The sequence below is a fragment of the Callithrix jacchus genome, chromosome 9 (genome assembly GCF_049354715.1).
Source record: "Callithrix jacchus isolate 240 chromosome 9, calJac240_pri, whole genome shotgun sequence".
NCBI classification, from domain to species: domain Eukaryota; kingdom Metazoa; phylum Chordata; class Mammalia; order Primates; family Cebidae; genus Callithrix; species Callithrix jacchus.
Window position 1 is genome coordinate 44,648,146 of NC_133510.1, and position 20,480 is coordinate 44,668,625.

Consider the following 20,480-nt stretch of genomic DNA (forward strand, 5'->3'; position numbering starts at 1 on the left):
ATAAATTAGGCATACTAAGAGATTAACAACATAACTAATAATAAGATAGAACAATTATATAATATGCCAGCACCACTGCTCTTGCACTATGGGGCCATTATTTACTAAAATAAGAGTTACTTGAACAAGTATTGTGACCCTCTGACAGTCACCTGATGACTGAGATGACTACTAAGTGACTAATGAGCAGGGAAAACACGTATAGTGTGGAGATGCTGGCAAAGGGATGATTCATGTCCCAAATGGGACAGAGCAGGATGGCACAAAATTTAAAGCTAGTGAATTAATTATTTCTGAAGTTTTTCATTTCATATTTTAGGACCATGGTTGACCACGGGCAACTGAAACCACAGGAAGTAAAACCACAGATAAAGTTGGGGAGGGTAATGGGGACGACTACGCTAAGCATTTTGTTGCAGTTTTTGTGGTTGTCATTGGAAAGACAACCAAGAGTTAAGAATTAAGGGCACCCAAAAAGGATTTTTATCTCTAGTGAACATTTAGTTTAATTTTTACATTATAGTACCAGTTTTTACTGTTGTATTTTCTTATTGAAGAATTTCATTATTCCCGAAGAGGGAACCAGTATATGATTTCACCTTGAAATAATAGATGCACCTTTTGTCCCAGTGGAACTTCATCCAGAGTCCTAGTATGCCATACCTGTGGCTGCTCTAGTGATGGTTCAGGCACATGTGCGCTGGCCTTACCTGCTCCTCCCTACCTGTCATGTAGGGGCTCTGGGGCCTCAGGGGAAATCAGTCATTGGTGTACATCCAGCTTAGCACACCTTCTCCCATAAATGCTTTTGGATTGACGCAGATGCCCATCTTTTGTCTATGCCGAGGTGACCAACTCATCCCAATTTGCCTAGGAACCCAGGAGTCTTGGATAAACCAGGATGTTTGGTCATCCTGCTTTTACAGACAGACACCAGGATTTCTTTGTGATTGTTTCCTCATCAGTTAAATGAGGAAAACAAAGTAAAAATGTTTTCCTTTTCACTTCTTAATTTTGAAAAACAAATGATATACCTTTGAGAATATGTATACGATTCTAATGCTGAAGTGTAGATGTTATATAAATATGAGTCACTTTAGAATTATTTTTGGTTTATAGAAAGGAAAAAAACCCAGTTCAACTTGATGATGAAGGAGGCAGGACATTTTTACGGGTTCTCATTCATCTGATCATGCATGACTACCCGCCTTTGCTGTCTGGAGCCCTGCAGCTATTGTTCAAGCACTTCAGCCAGAGGGCGGAGGTTTTACAGGCATTTAAACAGGTAAGATTTAAGAGCCCTCAGTGCTTCCACAGCAGAGGCTCTGAAAGTGATGTTCATAGCATCTAACCTGACTTCATGGCTGCAGAGGTAATAACACTGTATGGCTATTCCTGGGGACACTTTGTATTTTTAAACATTGATACAGCCTTGTTTATGCCAGGACACAATCTATTTAGAAGGTGTTCCCCACAAGTGATTTTTAGTTAATATCTTTAAAACAAATGAAAGGCACCAAGATTTAGGAAGGCACTGGAGGATAATAACACGTTAGGAGTTTTGTTACCACTGCTACTATTTTGACCTTAAATTTTATTAATGAATTTGGACAGGAGAACTAATAGCCCTGAAATAATTATTTTGTGATTAAAAACTGCATAAATCCAAAAGAAAGGAACTGTTATGGATCTAATCTTTTTCTTTGTGGTCTTTGAATATGACATCAGTCTTGAGATTATTAATTAGTAATAATTAAGTGCTTACATATGTTTCACCATTTATTTAATATAATAGGGTATTGATCATTTAGGCAGTTTTATAAAAATATGTTAAAAGAATATGAAATAATTAAAAGAGTAGTTGTATATTAATAAATGCATGTATGTATATGTCATAATACATGTAAATTATAGGAAAGTAAAAACTTATATGATGAAGTTTAGATTTTATCTATTGATATTTTCTCCCACTTATTTTTATGTTTCTGCCTCTTTTCAATCAGATAGAGTCAGTCTCAGAAAAATTAACTTTAGCAGTGAAATTAAAGTGATGATATCTTTTAATCTTAAATCACTTTGAAAAGTTTTGCTAGGGCTCACTTAAAAATTATAATATGTGAAAATATTGGTTAAGAAATATTGGTTAAGGGTTCACACTTACTTCCAGGTAGGTTTTCATGGTCAATATACATATAAAATATTTGCAAATGTTCTAGAAATAGTGAATTTCAACTAAGAGATTGAAATTCTTCTGTTTTAGGTGCAATTACTGGTGTCTAATCAAGACGTAGATAACTACAAGCAAATCAAAGCAGATCTAGACCAGCTTCGACTGACAGTAGAAAAGTCTGAGCTATGGGTTGAGAAGAGCAGCAACTATGAGAATGGAGAAATTGGGGAAAGTCAAGTGAAAGGTGGTGAAGAGCCACTTGAGGTTTGTTTCAAGATCTATTTTGAAATACTCCAACTCATATCTTTTAAGTCAGATATGTAACCACATGCTCTACAATCAAAATTGTAAATTCTGTTCTGAGCAACAGAGCACAAAATTTTCATTTACTCAGTTGTTAGTGAACTCCGTAAACTAGCACTTTGGATAGTGCTTGTCAATTTCTACCATTTCTTACCTCATCTGTCTAGTGTTCAACTCTTTGTCATTTCCACTGTAAATTCTATAATCCAGCAATCAGGAGAATAGGAAGGAGTGGAAGGAGAACAAAAGGAGTAGACCCTAAACTGAGATCTGTGGAGAGAGGTGAATTTTTATAGTCCCTTTCGCTGTGGCTGTTTTTTGCCAGCCAGTAAATCAGTGCTATCGTTATGCATATCCTTATATTAAAATATCTAAATGGAAGACCAATATGCTTTATTTTCAGTATGAAAATACCAAAAATCTAAAAAGTGACTACTGTCTTCCGTTATGTTGGCTTTTGTAGTGTGTTAATTAGTTGTCACATTTCACTAAGTACATACGACCATTTAAAAAAATGTTAAATACTGCTTTAGTAGTCATGTTTAGATAAAGCAAGCTAGTACCAACATCATAACTGTTAATACGAAAAGTTTTGTAAATGCCTGTCTGGTGTTTTATATAGTTGTTTTTTAACCTGTAGGCATGTAAACCATTTTGATGGGTTTACCTGCTTTTGCTTTTGTGTTTGTTAGATTACCCAAAATATTGTGAAGTGTAAAGTGAAAACAGAGCAAAAGATAATTAGAGTAATCAAAATGCTTCCAAAATGCTTTGGAAGTTTGTGACAAGATCCTGGCACATGGGCTTCAATGCGTATTCATGTTTACTGGGATTTCCTTTGCAGTCATCACAGCCACAATTAGATGCCCTTTATTTTCCTTCTGGCTTTTAAGTTCCACATGAGTTTATCTCATTGGCAAAAGTTAAGTTGAATTTAGAACTTCAGCTGCAGGGGAATTTCAGAAACCAAATCTGTGATACAGGGGAACCCTCAGGGGTAGGAATGAATGCTAAGTGCCAGGTAATAATATGCCTCATAGAAAGGACAATGAGTAGGTTATTAGCATGGGTTTTGGAATTAGACACTCCAGAATTTGCCACTTGGTATATGTGTGACTTTGAGCAAATTATTTTCATTTTCTAAGATTTATTTTTATTGACTATCAAATGGACATCATAATGGTACTTAGCTCTTAGAATTGCTATAAAGATTAAGTGAGGAAACCCTATGCACACAGTGTGTCATTTAATAGGGCTTCAGTGGGAAAATATAAACAACATGAAAATATATATAATAAGATGATATATTACTTACCAACAAGTCAAGAAGTAAGTCTCCAGCTTTAATTCCTTGCCTCAGTGTTGGCATCATGGATCAATGGGCTTAGTTCTGAGGCCAGTCATTCTCCTGACGGCATCATGGCAGTAGCATCCTAGATATCACATCTGTGCATCACATCACAACATCAAGAAGGAATATTTATTTCTGGGTCTCCTGTTGAAGAACATGGAAACCTTTCCTAGACATCCCTCACCTTATTTCATGTCTCTTTGGCCAGAACAGGGCCAGATGTTAAAACTACACCAGTGGAGGACAGGATTAGTTTAGATTACATAAAAGATGTCCCTCAAGGTAGGATACGCCACCCGGAGTTACATGGGAGAAGGATACATGGCCAAATGAAATTGGATTTTTCTAGCAAGGAAGAATAAGAAAGAATGTTGGTTAGCAACCAAAAGTGTTTTTCAACATTAAGATTCAGTTAGTGTTTGTTGTAATTATTATTTGTTTTTATGTGTAACACACTGTGTTGTTTACTATGAGGGATATGGAATTATGAAATTTTAGAGTTACAAGATACTTGTATGGATAATCACTTCCGATTCCCTACGTGATATATGTGTTCTCTTACTTCTAAATATCTCACCTGAGTGAGATTATTTCTTCAAACAAAGCAAACTTCTGTGACGGGAAATTCAATACCACCCAAGGTAGCATATTTTGTTGATATTAAGATATAGCTTAAGAAATAGAGTATTGCCAGTAAGAAGATGATGTGGTCCCTCCCTGTATAACAGAGGAAACCACTATGATGAATTTATTTCAGCAACTTCTTTGCTTAGTACTTTTACCATGTGTCTGTATTTCTAAAACATAAGAAATATATGAGAAATATTTAGCCTATTTTGTACATGTTTTCATCGTTCATCCTTGTTGATGTATAACTGCAACTCATTCATTTTCTCTGATATATATAATTGCATTTATGCCTATGTTTATTCAGTTAGCTGTTGATGGGCATTTGGGCTCTTCCTGGTTTTGGTGTTTTAAAAGAAAATTTGCTACTAAGACCAGCGCTGCTGTGAAAAATGTATGTCACCTGGTGCACATGTTCGGAAGATTCTCTTGGCTGTCTCCATAGGAGTAACACATGCAGTATGTTCCTTTCTGCCAGACAATGCCAGGTGTTTTCCCTCCATTGCTGTATGAGAGTTCTCGTAGCTCCCCATCCTTACGATGGGTGTTTTTCTCACTTTTGAAGATTGAGTACACTTGATATATTATCTCTGTTGTGATTTTCATTTTGCCGAATTACTTATGAGGATGAGATTTTTCCTTTTTATATTTATTTGCCATTTAACTTTTTCTTCCAGTTTAGATAAAGCTAAATTCTGTACAGGCAGGTAGTTAAGTCCTACCAATTCATGTGTATCTACTAATAAGGTTAAACATATTTGTTTACTTCAAGTCAGGTTAATGTTATAAGTTCAAACTTGAAGATGATCTTTTATTTCTTTTTTTCTTGCTTTATTGTGTTTGTAGAATTTTCTAGTATGAGGTTAAATAGAAGTGGTAATAATGGGCATCCTTGTCTTGTTCTGATTTTAAAGGGAATGGTTCTAATGTTTCACTATTAAATAAAATATTTACTGTATGTTCTTTTATAGATACCCTTTATTGAGGAGCACATTCTCTTCCTAGTTTACTTTTTATAAAACCACAAATGATTATTGACTTTAGTTAAATGTAATTTATGCACTATTAAGATTATGTCTTTTTTAATTTAATCTGTTCATCTTAATGACATAAATCTTAGAGCTTCTACCATAGCAACCTTGCATTCTAGGTTTAAAATATCTAGGTGATTTTTTTTTTTTTACATTGCTAGATTCTGTTTGCTAGTACTTTGTTTCGAATTTTACATCTGTGTTGCCAGTGAAATTAGCCTGTCATTTTCTTTCTTTCTTTTTTTTTTTTTCCTGTTCCTATCAAGTGGTGGTATTGAGGTTAGACTAGTCCTATAAAACAAGCTGTAGAATATTCCCTTTTCTTTGTGTAAGATTAGAATGACCTGTTCATAAATGTTTGGTAAAACCTGCCTGCAAAACTGTGTGGGCCTGATACTTACATTGTGGGAAGATTTTGACTACCAATTCAATTTTTTAATGGTTATAAATTCATTCAAATTTTCCATTTTGAGTTAATTTGTTGTGTGTTTTTCTAGCCATATATTGAAATTTTCAAATTTATTGGCATAAATTTGTTCATATTCTTTTGCTATCTTTTAAATTTCTACTGTATTCATAACTTTGTACTCCCTTTTCACTCTTCATATGTTTTGCTTATGGCTCTCTTCTTTTCTCTAGCTCTACTAGCTCAATCTTGCCAGAGTTTTATGCACAGTTTACCCTTGAACAGTATTTGGGGGATGGGTATGGGTGCCAACCTCCCGTACGGTTGCAAATTTCTGTAATAACTTCTGACTCCCTCAAAACGTAATTACAGATTGCCTGTTGTTGACTGGAACCCTTACTGATAACATAAACAGTCAGTTAGCATACATTTTCTGTGTTGTGTGAATTACATAGTGTAAAATAAGCTAGAGAAAATGAAATATTAAGAAAATCATAAGGAAGAGGAGATATATTTACTGCGTATTAAGTGGAAATGGATCATCATAAAGGTCTTCATTCTCATCATCTTCATCTTGAATAGGCTCAGGAGGAGGAAGAGGAAGGGTTGGTCTTGCTGTCTCAAGGGCAGCAGAGGTAAAAGAAAATCTGTGTATAAGTTCAAATTCATGCTGTTCAAGGTCACCTGTATTTTATTCATCTTTTAAACCTAGTCTGTTTTTGGGTTTGTTGAGATTCTGGATTTATTTGCTATTTTATTATACTTACCCTACTATACTCTATCTTTTTATGTTGACAGACTTTTTGATTTTAAAAAAGTTGGTGGTATAATTTCTTCCTAAGGAGCTGCATTCCCTGAGTTTTGACAAATGATACTTTTATTATTTTTCAACCTTCGATATTAAAAATGTTTCCATTGTGAGTACTTTGGCTTAGAATTACTTGGAAGAGAGTTTTAAAATTTCTACGTGCATAGGTAAAATTTACCTTTTTTGTTAATTGAATTCTTAATTAACTTGTGACAAGATAATTTAGTTATTATGGTACCATTTCTCCAAAATTCATTGAGACTTGCTTTTTGGCCTATTATACATATAGGTTTTGTAAGTGTTCAATGTGACTTGAGAAGAATGTGAATGGGTGTAGGATTCTGTATATATGACTGGCAAATCAAGCTTATTAATTGTGTTTAAATAATATATTTAATAATATTTAAATTTCCTTAATACATCAATAAATGAGAGAGATTTATTGACATTTCCCACTACAATGGTAGATTTATTGATTTCCCCTTGCATTTCTGTTAAGTTTTACTTCATGCCGTTTGAGACTATGTCATTAGAAGCCTGTACATTTGAAATTATTATATTTTTACTGCAGAACAAAAATGTTTATCAACTGTGAGTTATGTCCCCTCTTCTGATTATTTTATTCCATGTCTTCTGGCTTCCATTGCTGCTGTTGAGAAGTTTGCTCACTGTTAATAGTGGTGCTTTAACTTTGACACTCCAATTAAGTGCATGTTGAAGTTTATTAGTTAATATATTACTATAGAGTACATACCTGTTCATTTCCTTTATATATTTTCCCTACCTATGACTTTGTATGGTATATTGGATGATTTCTTTAGACTCATCTGAGTCTCTCTTCAGGTCTGTCTTGTTGAAGTCTTCTCTACCAATTGACTTTTAAACTTCAGCCACTATATTTTTTCATACCTGAAATTTCAATTTTTTTCAAACCCGAAATTTGAACTTTTTTCAAATCTATTTGGTCATTTTTGATCATGCTTTGTTATTTTCTAATTTTTGTGATTCCCTATGGCTGTTTAATAATAGTCTGTATATAACAACTTTGAGATCTGATGTACTTGATATTTTCTTACAATTCTCTCATGTTGTGTTTCATTATACTTTGATCATCTTTGATTATGAGCTCATATCTTTTTTCAGATTGACTTCATTTTTACAGCAGTTTTACGTTTAGAAAAAAATTGCACAGAAAGCATAGAGTTCCCATCTTGTCCCTCTTCTCTCTTTCTCCTATTGTTGACATCTAGGAAAAGTGTGGCATGTTTGTTATAATTGATGAGACAATATTGACACAGTATTTTTTAATGAAAGTTCATAATTTATCAAGGTTCACTCCTTGTGTTGTTTAGTTATGGGTTCTGACAAATGTGTAATGACATGTATCCACCATTGTAGTGTCAAACAGCACAGTTTCATTGCCCTAAAAATTCTCTGTGCTTTACCTATTTGTCTGTCCCTCCGAATCCCTGAGTCCCTGGCAACCACTGATTTTTTTTTTGGGATAATCTCTATAGTTTTCCCTTTTCCAGAATCTCATATAATTTGAATTATACAATATGTAGCTTTTCCAGACTGGTTTCTTTTACTTAGCAGTATGTATTTAAATTCTTCCATGTCCTTTTATAGCTTAACAGCTCATTTTTTTGTTATTGCTGAATAATAGTCCCTTGTATGGATGTACTACAGTTTATACATTCACCTATTGAAGGAAATCTTGTTTGTTTCCAATTTTTGGCAATTGTGAATAAAGCTGCTATGAACCTTGGGGTGCAAGTTTTGAGCTTGTATCTTTTGACCTTTGTCCTGGGGTTGACATAGGGGATTTCTTCCTTAGAGTATTTGTGATTGCATTTGCCTGTTGGCAGGGGGCGCTGCTAGCCTGAGACCACATTACTCCCTTCTTATATACCTGTCTTAAGGCAGGAGTTTTGCGGTTAGCTCCCCAAACTAGACACTTGATCAGAGTTTACTTAGTCTTTAGGTTGCAGATCTAGTATTGTCATTTGCTTTCAGGGAAACTTACCTTGTACCCTTGTTGCTTGGAGCTCTGTGATCTGGTTTCAGGTTACATTTTTCCCTTAGAGGATGGAGGGTGGGGTCTCTGGGAGTTGTCCTTCATTTTCTTTGGGCCCAGAAATGTAATTAAAATAGGTTTATATCTAAGATCTGGTTGTTTTGTAAAAGGAGGGTTCTTTGCAGTTTTAAGTAGGCTAGTCTTGCTGAAGTCTTTGTGATGTATTTGCGTCAGGTGTTTGGTGATATTTTTATTGTTGTGAACTCACATTCTTTGGAACTTTGTATGTGGAATTCCTTTGAGGTCTGTAGTTAAGGCCTCATTTAGATTTTGTTTGCCTCTCTGAAGCACTTTGTGACACTACCTTCTGCAACCATATTCAACATAACTTTTGACTTGGGTCTTTTGGGACCTCTTTAGATTAGACATTCTGGTCCCCAATCTTGAGTGAAAGTGTGCTTCTCTTTTCATATGGGAGCCTCAAGAGAATTTTTCCCCCTCTTTTGTTTTTGATGAGAGCCAAAGCCAAGAGAGATAACCCTTTGCCCTTCTGTGGGCCACATCTTCCCTGGTTTATCACTGTGGGTGTCACCCTAAGGTATTTCTGATTCTATGCCAAGGTCTCTGATTAGACCTTTCATTTTGCTTGGGATCTGGATTTTGTTTCCTTTTTGCTGTGTGTGTGTGTGTGTGTGTGTGTGTGTACACGTGTGTGTGTGTCAGTCATAGCAAAACTCAGAATCTAGGTTATTAAGTTTGACTGATGCCCTCAGAGCCAATGATGAGTCTAGTGCTTGATTATTGCTCTAAAATTTTTATGTATTTTCAGGGTTTCTGGCCTTGCTATTATAAAGACACATTTTAAATATTTTATCGATCACTTTTAGATGTTATACAGGAAGGATTTCTCTGTACTTTATTATATTCTGTTGGATAATTCTTAACAAGAGACAACTCTTCTTTGTTTTGAGCCTGTGTATTTGTCTCTATAATATGTATTCAAACCTATGCTAGGTTTGAGGCAATATGAATGACATGAATGGTTGCATTTGGTGAACTCTCATGTTTCTCTAGAGTAAAATCTTTCCTTCAATTGCTGTGTACATTTCAATCCCATTGCTTTCATGCTCACTTGCCTTGTACACACTTGAATTTCTCCTCTCCGTTCTTAAAGTTTAGTATCTAGACTCAAATCTAATATTCTACTTGCCCTCAAAGAATGAACACACTTCATGAACACCCAAAAAACAGGGTGACAAAGTAGTTGATTATATACTGAACTATGTGGTACAGAAAAAGGAGAGGCCAGCATGAGCCTGATAACTGGGAGAAGGCCTCACTCCAGATTCTACACATAGGCCTATTCTGAAGGATTGGGAGGAGTTAGCTAATGTGTTCAAGAGTAATAATAAGAAAAGTAAAGTTCAAGAATAAGTGAATTATATTTGAAATGGCTGGAAATTAGGAGCCTGTGAAGATTGTTGGGTAGGGAGGTAAGCATACTGTTTTGGAAATTGAGTCCAACAGAATCCAGAATGCTTCAGAAGAATGAGAGTCCAGGTTGGGACATCCATTAAGAGGCTCTTGTACAAATTCCGGTGTGAGGTTCTGAAAGCATGAACTAGTGAGATAGCAGTAGAAATGTATGCAAATAGGTAAACTGAGAAACCAGGAGAATGGTACCTATATAATGAATTACTATAAGGGGAGCAAAAGTGAGAAACTATAAAGTTACTAATTTATGTACAGCCAAATAATCCGTATTATGCAATAACCCAACAGCCGAAGATAGTGGCAATGTATTGTAAACAGGATGAAATATATCACAGTATCAATGGAAACAGCCAGTAGCAGGCAGCACACACTCTAGCAAGCCAATACGAACAATACTCCTTTGTTCAGTAAATCTTACAAAGACTGTAAACACAGCACCATCAGCATTGTTCTAAAACAGCTCATAATGGTCTAACTTTGTGCTTGCTAAAATATCAGAAGACCAGATAACTTTAATGTGATCCTTCATTTTGAAAATAAAAAATATCTCTAATAACATAAAAGTGTGTTTCCCCCCCTTAGTGGTAAATTTGGTATACTGTGTTGACAGTAAGTGTGAATTGATGGTCTGTCTACTAACACTAACAAATCTTGGTTTATAATCCAAAATTATACCATTACTGTACTTGATCTCTTGTAAATAAGGAGAAAGGGATGGATTTGGTCTCTGGTAAGCCCATTGCGTCCCTAGAGCTGAGGAGCTTTATTATCTATTGTATATTATAGTATTTTCCTTTATTAAACTTATCATCCCCAGCATTAAAAGACTATATCATCATTTCTGAAAGCTTAAAGGCTAAAATATAACAAGTGGACAATATCAGTAGCATTAGGAGAAATTACTAATTCATCGCTTTCAAATATGCGTTGACTTCTAAATATAGGAAGGAGAGATTAACTCAGGAAATCGTATCTGAGTAGGTTAAGTCAGGATTACCCTTTACGTTCATCCACTGCTTTATTTAGGGTTGAGAAGCAGGTCATGTGGGCATTGCAGTGCTTCAAAGGAAAGTCCTTCCTCATGTTGTTTATTTAGAGTCTTAATTTTTCTTACAGTGATTTTGCTTCTCTATTTGTATGTATACCTGTATTTATCTCTGTATCTATCTACTTACCTATATATGGTTGCCAGCTTCTTTTCCTTTCCTTTTCTTTAGAGATGGGTCTCACTCTGTCACCCAGCTGGAGTGCAGTGACTCTTTTTTAAAAATTGACTTAAACTCTCACTAATGTAGTCTCATGCTCCAACTGTCTAATTTTTACTTCAAAGACCATATATTTCGTTTTCAGGTTATTTAACCGGTTCTTTTTCATATCCATCTATTCTAGATTCATATCTACCTGTTTTTATTTCTTCCTTATTTTAATTCTTTTAATGGATGTATGATGTAAGGGATAGAATTAACTAAAAAATGTCCCTAGGGGCTCACTCTGGGTTATCTGGACAATGAGGTGGCTGGGACTGTTTTTGCTGGATGAGGAGTTCATCTCTTCCAAGGAGCTGTGTACTGATTTGGCTTCTCATAGGACCTGTGGCTTCTGCCCCTCAGCAGGGACAGTCCAATTTTTATGGGCCATGGGCTAGTGTTCAAAAGATTCCTGTAAACAACAGGCACAACCTGGTGCTGAAGCAGTTTGTATATCCCTTTATTGAAAAGGTTACTCTTCAACTTGCCCTATAGGTAGTTACTGTGGCATTGCAGTGACTGGTTGCTTGGAAATCTAGACCCATACTGTCCAGCAGAGCACCCAGCACTCCTGTGCAGGGAGATGGGCGGATGGGGACCTGTGCCTTCTCTTCTCCTGCTGTTGCTTGGCTTGTAGCCTATCCTTTCCCCAAAAAGGCTATCCTTCCTTTACCATGCTGAGCGATGTTGTGACATCATTCTGAACATTATTGCATTACACAGGGCAAACACAGAGGTGCCCACCAGGCATGAGAGATGCTGTTCTTCACTATCTCTATGATTATTTTAAAAATACCTGCTTTCAAGGCCTGTCAGAAAAGCTCTTGATAGTTTATATTTCACTGGGCCTGATGTAACATTGTTATTGAGTTTTTTGGTTGACTTTGTTAGTGTTAATGTTCCTCTTAGGAGTTTGAATTATAGTTTGCAGATTTCTCTTAATTATTGTTTATTAATTATATTACTTTATTAATTATGAATTAATTCCTTCCTTCTCTCCCTTCCCTCTCTTTCCTTTTCTTCATTGATTTATCTCTGTTTCTCCCTAGGCGCGCCTTCCCTATCTGATGGTTTTTCTATTACCTCCACATCTCATTACTTGTTAAAAGCAAAAACTGTATTCCATTCTTTGCCTGCCACTTCTGATCTTTTTTCCTTTGATGAAGCATTCAAGATGGCAAATCCCTCTAGAAGGATATATGTGAAGAAGGTTCTCCTTTTCCATGTGTTGGTATGAGATTCTGTGTAGTGGGAAAAACAGTTCTACATAAACTTGTTTCTTCAGCCAAACTTGTGATTGATTAGCTGATTTTTGACAGAGACGGGTAGACTGTCTAACCCTCATGGCCTGGGATAGAAGCAGTCCATGTGTTTTAGACAGAATCTTGCAGCTTGACCTGACCACTCAGGGACACTATGGTAATTTCATGAAGAGCTCTTATTCATTAGTTTTGGACAGTGCTTTCCTGAATTTTCCTTTTATGGAATCTGTTTTCCTGTCTCCAGTTTTTATTTTTGCCCCAGACCTCATTGTATAATTTATTTACTCGTTTATATCACTATACATATTCCCATCCTTATGTCTGAGCTAATTCCACTGAAGGTGATTATAACAGATGAGTTTCAATTAATAAGCCCCTTTTACATGACATACATGTGCAAAATAACTTTTGGTTTATACTAAAATTCTTGTTTTACACATTCTCATTCTATTTGGCTATAATATAAATTCTTAAGTGTAATGATTATACTTCCAGAAGGTGTTACTTGAATTACTTGGTTATTAGACCTTTAGGGAATTTTTTTCCCTTCTCATTTTCTAATCACATTTAAATTAAAACAGTACTACTAAAACAGTACTCACACAGTATTGCTGTGTGATAATAGGTTCCTACTGTGTTGTTATGAAAGAAGTTAATAGTTACATTAAACATTTCTAGTTTTTCCTAATACTTGTCTAAGCAAAGAGGCTGCACCCCAGTGGTACCAACTTTTTTTGTTAACTTATTTATCAGAGATACAGATTGTAAAGGAGATTTGGGTTGTGTTCTAGAACATAGAACACATTTTAGTATTTACCTTCATGTTATAAATAAGTTACTATCTTATTTTTTTGAACTTTTCCATTTGTTCTTTTCTTAGACATGGTCTTGCTCTGTCATCCAGGCTGGAGTGCAGTGTTGCGATCATGGCTCACTGCAGCCTTGACTTCCTAGGTTCCAGCCATCCTCCCTTAGCTTCCTGAATAGCTGGGACCGTATGTGTGCACCAATATGCCTGGCTAATTTTTTATTTTTTGTAGGGATGGGGTTACACCATATTGCCCTGACCGGTCTTGAACTCTTGAGCTCAAGCAACCCACCTGCTTCAGCCTCCCAAAGTGCTAGGATTATAGGTGTGAACCATGGTGCCTGGCCTTTACTTGTTCTTACTTCAATATAAGTTGATAGTGAAGATTCTGTGTTCCCATATGGTTTCTTTTTTTCAGCAAGTGGCTAATGAGGAAATAACAGTGGCTGATTCATTCAAATCAGGGCATACATTTGTTTTTAGATCAGGCAACAACATTTTTGTAATGATTTCTTGGGAGAAAAAGTGAGTGTAAAAGGCAGTACTGATTCCTCCCTCTCACACATTTCATGCATACACCCCCATTTTCACAACCATGACCGTCCGGGTCTGGTCCAGGTGAGCTGTAACCCTACTGTGACTAGGGAAGCTTCCTTCATACAATGTATCAGTATCATCAAAGTCCTTCTCTAAGGGTTCTATTATGTTGCTGTTTCACTTCCTGTGCAGTGCTCTGTATGCCATTCTGTTGACCAAAAGGTTGCCCAGCCTTTCTACATTTTATATAATGGTGGTGAGTTTTTGGCCATCCCTGGAGTTACATCAGAAAATTTCTGGGACATGTTTCATGTGATCATAGGTTCCCAATGTGTTGTTATGAAAGCAGTTAATAGTTACATGAAACATTTCTAGTTTTTCCTAATACCTGTCTAAGCAAAGAGGCTGTACCTCGGTGGCACAAACTTTTTGTTAACTTATTTATCAGAGATACAGATTGTGAAGGAGATTTGGGTTGTGTTCTAGAACATCAGATTAAACATTAACAAATACTAACTATAAAATGACATCAAATGAGCCAGAAAAACACGATTATTGTATTTGTCTTGGGACAGAGTGAAAGGAAAAAAGGTTTAGGGTAAGGTCATGAATATGTATGTATTCTCTAGGAGGGAAGAACTTTGCCCCTGACTCGAGGAAACACCTGGAAGGAAATTCTCTGCCAGGAATGCTGGTCCTAGCCTCTTCTGCCCATTGTGCATTTGTGCCCACGTCTTCGAGCAGCCTTAGGTGCTTCTCAGGGAAGCAGAGACTGACAACCATGATACCATGATGGTCCAAATTAGCTTTCCATGCAACGAAAGCTTAGAAGTAGATCTAGGGTGGTATCTCCCTAAATGACTAGTCATGATGTTATCATTAGATGGGAAGGAGAAAAAAATACCTCCTTATCTCACAGAGGTGTATTCAGTTATCTGAAGGAGGCAATATTTATTCTGAACACCTTCAACTACATTATAATCTGAATCTGATTGGACAATCAAATATAAAAAACTGGTCATTAAAAAATTTTTTTTGTATGTTTTGAAGGGAGGTGAGGATGGAAGAAAAAAAGCATTTGGCCCGTGAAGTTGTGGGAGGGTGGCTGGTTGATGGTGCCACTGACTGGTTTAAAGAGTGGTCACACCAGAGAAGGCTTGCAGTACAGATGGTGAGCAGAAGGCCTTGCAGTCTTGCTGACTTGGCAACTTGGCTGAGGATGGACCTCCTTAAACTTCCGTGGGATAGGGATAAATAGAAGGCATGCACCAAGCTATTTTAATCATGCAGCTGCAGATGTAGGCAGCTCTACATTGTAGGATTTGGAAAATTCTATTTTTAAAAGCATGATTGCCCTTGGTTAAATTAAGGAGCTGGATTCCCATTAATTAATGCCAGTGTTTATTTATTTATTGAGATGGGTCTCACTCTGTTGCCCAAGCTGGAGTGATTGGCACAATCATAGCTCATTACAGCCTCAAACTCCTGGCTCAAATGATCTTCCTGCCTCAGCATCCTGAGTAGCTAGGACTACAGGTGAGCCCACCATGGCCACCTAATAAAAAAAATTTTATAGAGACAGGGTATTTCTGTGTGGTCCAGCCTGGCCTCAAATTCTTGGCCTCAAGCAGTCCTCCCACCTTGGCATCCCAGAGTATTGGGGTTATAGGTGTGAGTCATCATACCTAGCCAGTGTTAATATTTAGTTCACCATATAGTTCATATAATATTACTTTCTTATATCATTTTTGCTATCGATATAAAAGTTTCCTTGACTAATGCCAGAAAGAAATGGGAGAAACTTTTTTTTTTTTGAGATGGAGTCTTGTCTGTAGCCCAGGCTGGAGTGCAGTGGTGTGATCTTGGCTCGCTGCAACCTCTGCCTCTTGGATTCAAATGATTCTCCTGCCTAGCTGCCCAGTAGCTGGGACTGCAGGTGTGCAGAGAAACTATCTTTAGAACCAGTATTCACTCTTTATGTCTCTGCCTAGAATCCCAATGCCCACCCAATATCTAGAGTCTTCTTGCTCTCTTATTTTTGAACCTATTGTTTTATGTTATGGTATATACTATGCAATTAAAAATATAGCTGCTTCTAAAATCACTGAACTAAGCTGCTTCCCATATTCCATTAGAGGGAATAAATTTAGGTTCTCCAGATGATAGGAAGCAATTACAACAAAGTGCAGGGACGTTTCGAGTCCCATATTTATTTTTCATCACTATTGTCAAAAGGATCATTTGGAGATGTGCTACGAGCCTCACACTGTTCTCAGTGTTACACAGTTTTTTTTTCTGGGCCCGTTCAGCTCTGGGATGCCACGTAAGTCACATTTCTACATTTTGTACTTTTCTGATATTTTGTCATTAGGATAAATTCAGAGTTTTGTAGATTTGGCCAATGATGTAGAGCTAAAGTTTATCAAATATAAAGAATTGTATAAAACATAAAGAATATAGCAAATTTCTGCTCTTTCAGGAGGAAAACTTTTGCAACACCTTTATTTAGACCATTTTGGCATCAGAATTAGAAAACAAAACCCAATTTTAGTTGTATAGTTTATATATTTCTTAAATTACCCCAATCACTGCTTTGGAATCATCCAGATGTTCCATGGGTTTTTGTTCAATTTAATTAAATTGAATTATTTTCTGAAATTAAAAGGGGTTGTTTATTGAATTCTCCAATGTTGCTGCCTTTTGTTGACTGCTAGCAATTTTAAATTAAAATCATTATTTTTCATAATTCCCACACTTACAGAGTTTAGCATTGTCTGTATCTTCCCCTGGGCTGAACTAAAGAGCATAACTTTTTGTGATGTAGTACATTTTAGCCATGATTACTTTTAAAAAAAAAGACGGTTGCTTTTTCTTCAGATTATTGCCTGAAAAACAGGATTAAGGATATCTACCAAAGCTTTGCCTGCCTTTTTTAACAGCTTTCTTTAAAGTTGACATATATCAGAAAGATGTCCTTTCTAACTAAGGAGCTTTGTCAATCTTTAGAGCTGGTAATATCTTAATCCTGATTTGTGGTACAAGCGTGTGTGTTTGTGTGTATGTATTTTAGTATTTCATCTCTTAGAGAAAACAAATGAAATGGCCTTTTAAAAATCCAGCCTTCACCTTTGTGATCAGAAAAAGGAAATCTAATTATATTTTTAGCTTTTGCAGTTTCTACTTCTCATTAATTATTTTTGCTATCAAATGGGAAACATTTGTTTCATACTCTGACTTCTAGCCTCTTTCCATCTAAATAGTTTTTATTCATCTTAGCCACGAGGTTGTGTTTTCTCTTCTACATTGGCTTTGCTTACATATATAGTTTAACACTTTCTCCTACAATTTTTAAGATTCACTTCATGGTTAATGTCTTGCAGGTAATATCCTGCATTCTTTTCTCTCTTTTGTTTACCTAGAGTGGTGGTTGGACTGCTTTCACTTTTGCCCAAATTTTCATTATGATAGCTAGGTGATACAGCTCTGAAATCTGACTTAGTAATGTTTTGAAGGCTTTCAGTGTTTGAATCCTTTACTTTTTGCAGTTCCAATTCTAGTGAGTATGAGTGACAAGTGATCAGCAAGGCAGAAGCTCAGAGATGAGAAAGAGTCATTAAAGGGTAGAAACTGCTCTTGAACAAGAAACAGGGATGAAGCAGGGAGAGGAGGATTAGGAATTAGAATTTTTGAATCCATACATAACAGTTTTGTTCTCTGAGACACAGTGGGGAAGGTAGACAGGTTTGTGGACGCCACTGGAAATTTTTGGATGGAAAAGAGGAAGTGTCCATGTAGAGGACTTTCTATTTGCTCAGTAAAATGGGAGGACAAGGTCACTTGCTAAAGTGAAGTTGAGACTGGGAGCTTCAGGACATATTTGCCAGAAAAGAAGCAAAAGAAAAATATAAAGCTGAGTAAGAAATGTGCTGGCACAACATGGACCAAGTCACTCTGCTGCTTAAAGCCTTTCCTCAGAACGGTTTGATTGGCAAGCAAAGTATTTTTTTTTCTTTCTTGATATTTACTAATTTTGTATTTTGTCCTGGAGCACAGTAAGAGAAACAACTTGGGACAAATGGAATTATATCAATTGGCCTCATGTATCTTTGAAACATTTTCCTGAGCTTAAACTAGGGTCCCCTTTAACTGTGAGTGCCCGACACCATTATTATAGTCAGGAGTTTAGGGTGTTTTGGACCCAAGTTGAACTTGACATTCATACCAAGTGCAATTTTCCATAGACTGTAAATGAGGGAGGCCATGAGACCACACTCTGATTGCCCAGTCTTTGCAATGGACCCTGTCAGTTCTTGCCATCTTTTAAATACAAATGTGCTTGTTGTTGCTGTAGTACCTTTGGCTAAGGGAACATCTTCTTCACCTGGCTCAGCTTTCTCCTGCCCACCTAAACATCCTTTATGCTTAACTAGACAGTTTTCATCCTTCTAGACCTTGCATTAAACTTGACCTCCTTCATAAACTTGTCTAAAACTGCAGCTGTTCTCTTACTCTCTCTCTCTCTGAATAGTGAATTCTGCCCAGTTCAAATCTTTATTTGTATATGTCTCCCTGTTTTCTTAGGTAGACTGTGATTTTCTTGTGAGAAGGACCATATCTTCTATGTGTCTCTTTTAGATCCATTCACCATAATCTAGTACCAGGTGTGCATTGCATCTTCATAAATGTTTGGAGTGGGTTTGTCACTGGTGTTTGATATTTTCTTTTCTTTTTTCTATTGGAGACAAATCTTGCTGTGTTGCTCAGCTGGAGTGCAGTGGCGCAATCTCAGCTCTCTGCAACCTCCACCTCCCAGGTTCAAGAGATTGCCCTGCCTCAACCTCCCCAGTAGCTGAGACTACAGGCATACACCACCACACCCTGGCTAGGTTTTTGTATTTTAGTAGAGACAGGGTTTCACCATGTTGGCCAGGATGGTCTCGATCTCCTGACCTCAGGTGATCTGCCCACCTCGGCCTCCCAAAGTGCTGGGATAATAGGCATGAGCTACTGCACCCAGCCTGGTATTTGCTTTTCATAAAGTGACACCAGTGGTTGATCTTTAAAATATGTATACTTCCTGTATTTGCTTTTTATTGTGATGCTACAGGTAAAGGTTATTATAGTTAAGTATGTATGGTTTTTCAGCTTTTTAAAATAAGCTTTTTAATTTGGTCATTTAAAAATTGTATTTTAATTTACTTTTTCCTTTTCTTTCTTCATTTTCATTGTCCTGTATGTTGTCCCCGAGTCGTGACTCTTAAGGATGCCATGGTAACATGGCAGAGAATTGTTGCATTACGTTGTTCTTTGGTCTCTTCTCTGAGATGTGTTCAGCTGTGATGATCTGCTCCATCACTCTTTTTTCGTACAGTTCATTCCTAGTGATTAAATTATATCTTTTATGCCCTGTATTTTCATTATTTCTTCTCATATAGGCAATATAAAATCACAGCATGTCTGAGATATATATGTCTCATAAGGACATGCACTAATAATATGTATGAAAACTTAACAGTTTAACTCATAATAATAGGTCATTTCATGTAACTTGTCATTGGGTTCTTATTGGGTAGTGGCAATTTGCATGGCTCATTCATGCCAAGGAACATTTTATGCAATAAAAAAGTATAAAAGAAACATTTAACTTGAATAATAGATTTATTACAAAATAATTACAAAATATATTTAACACAAAAGAAATGAATTTACCACGAAGCTACGAATGGCATAAAAGTACATATTTGTGTTCCTTTTAGGAATCGAACATTTTAAGTCCAGTGCAGGATGGAACCAAGAAACCTCAGATTGACAGCAATAAGAGCAATAACTACCGGATTGTGAAGGAGGTCAGCAGATACAAAATATTCTTACAGAGGTTTATATTTGCATGACAACAATTTTTGCTCATATATTATATTTAATATTGTTATTTGTTATATTTCATGCTTTTCCTCTTCTCTTTAAAGATCTTGATTAGGCTAAGTAAACTCTGTGTACAGAATAAAAAGTGTCGGAATCAGCATCAGCGATTACTGAAAAATATGGGGGCCCATTCAGTGGTGTTGGATCTTCTGCAGATACCCTACGAAAAGGTTAGTCCTGGTTATTTTTGGTTTTTTTTTAGCTTATTTTGATACAATTCAACATGTTTTGCAAAGTTCCAAGAAATTTTTTCTTTCTTCATTATTTGAAGAATAAATCACCCACTGGGTGCTCGATCACCCCAAGCCCTTTTGTGTATTTTTCCTAAAAACAAGGGCATGCTACTACATCACCACACCAGAGCCTTCCAAATCAGGAAAGAGCATGGTACTTTACTGTCACCTAGTCCCTACACTCTACTCAGATTTCTCCCATTGTCCCAATTGTTTTCGGTTTGAATAAAAGATCCACTGCAGAATCACACACTGTTCAATTGT

The 20,480-nt window shown here is 36.3% G+C and overlaps 1 protein-coding gene across 8 annotated transcripts in view; it reads left to right on the forward strand.

The window, feature by feature from the left end:
- Positions 1 to 20,480, forward strand: part of ITPR2 (inositol 1,4,5-trisphosphate receptor type 2) — a 529,604-nt gene that overhangs the window by 222,663 nt on the left and 286,461 nt on the right. For all 8 annotated transcript variants that reach the window (XR_013522736.1, XM_054238248.2, XM_078339073.1 and 5 more), the window contains 4 exons: positions 1,120 to 1,285; positions 2,261 to 2,434; positions 19,818 to 19,907; positions 20,028 to 20,153. Coding sequence is in view for 7 of the 8 variants with exons in the window: in XM_054238248.2 (XP_054094223.1) it covers positions 1,120 to 1,285; positions 2,261 to 2,434; positions 19,818 to 19,907; positions 20,028 to 20,153 (556 nt within the window). In the remaining variant the exon portion in view is untranslated. The remainder of the gene's footprint in view (positions 1 to 1,119; positions 1,286 to 2,260; positions 2,435 to 19,817; positions 19,908 to 20,027; positions 20,154 to 20,480) is intronic.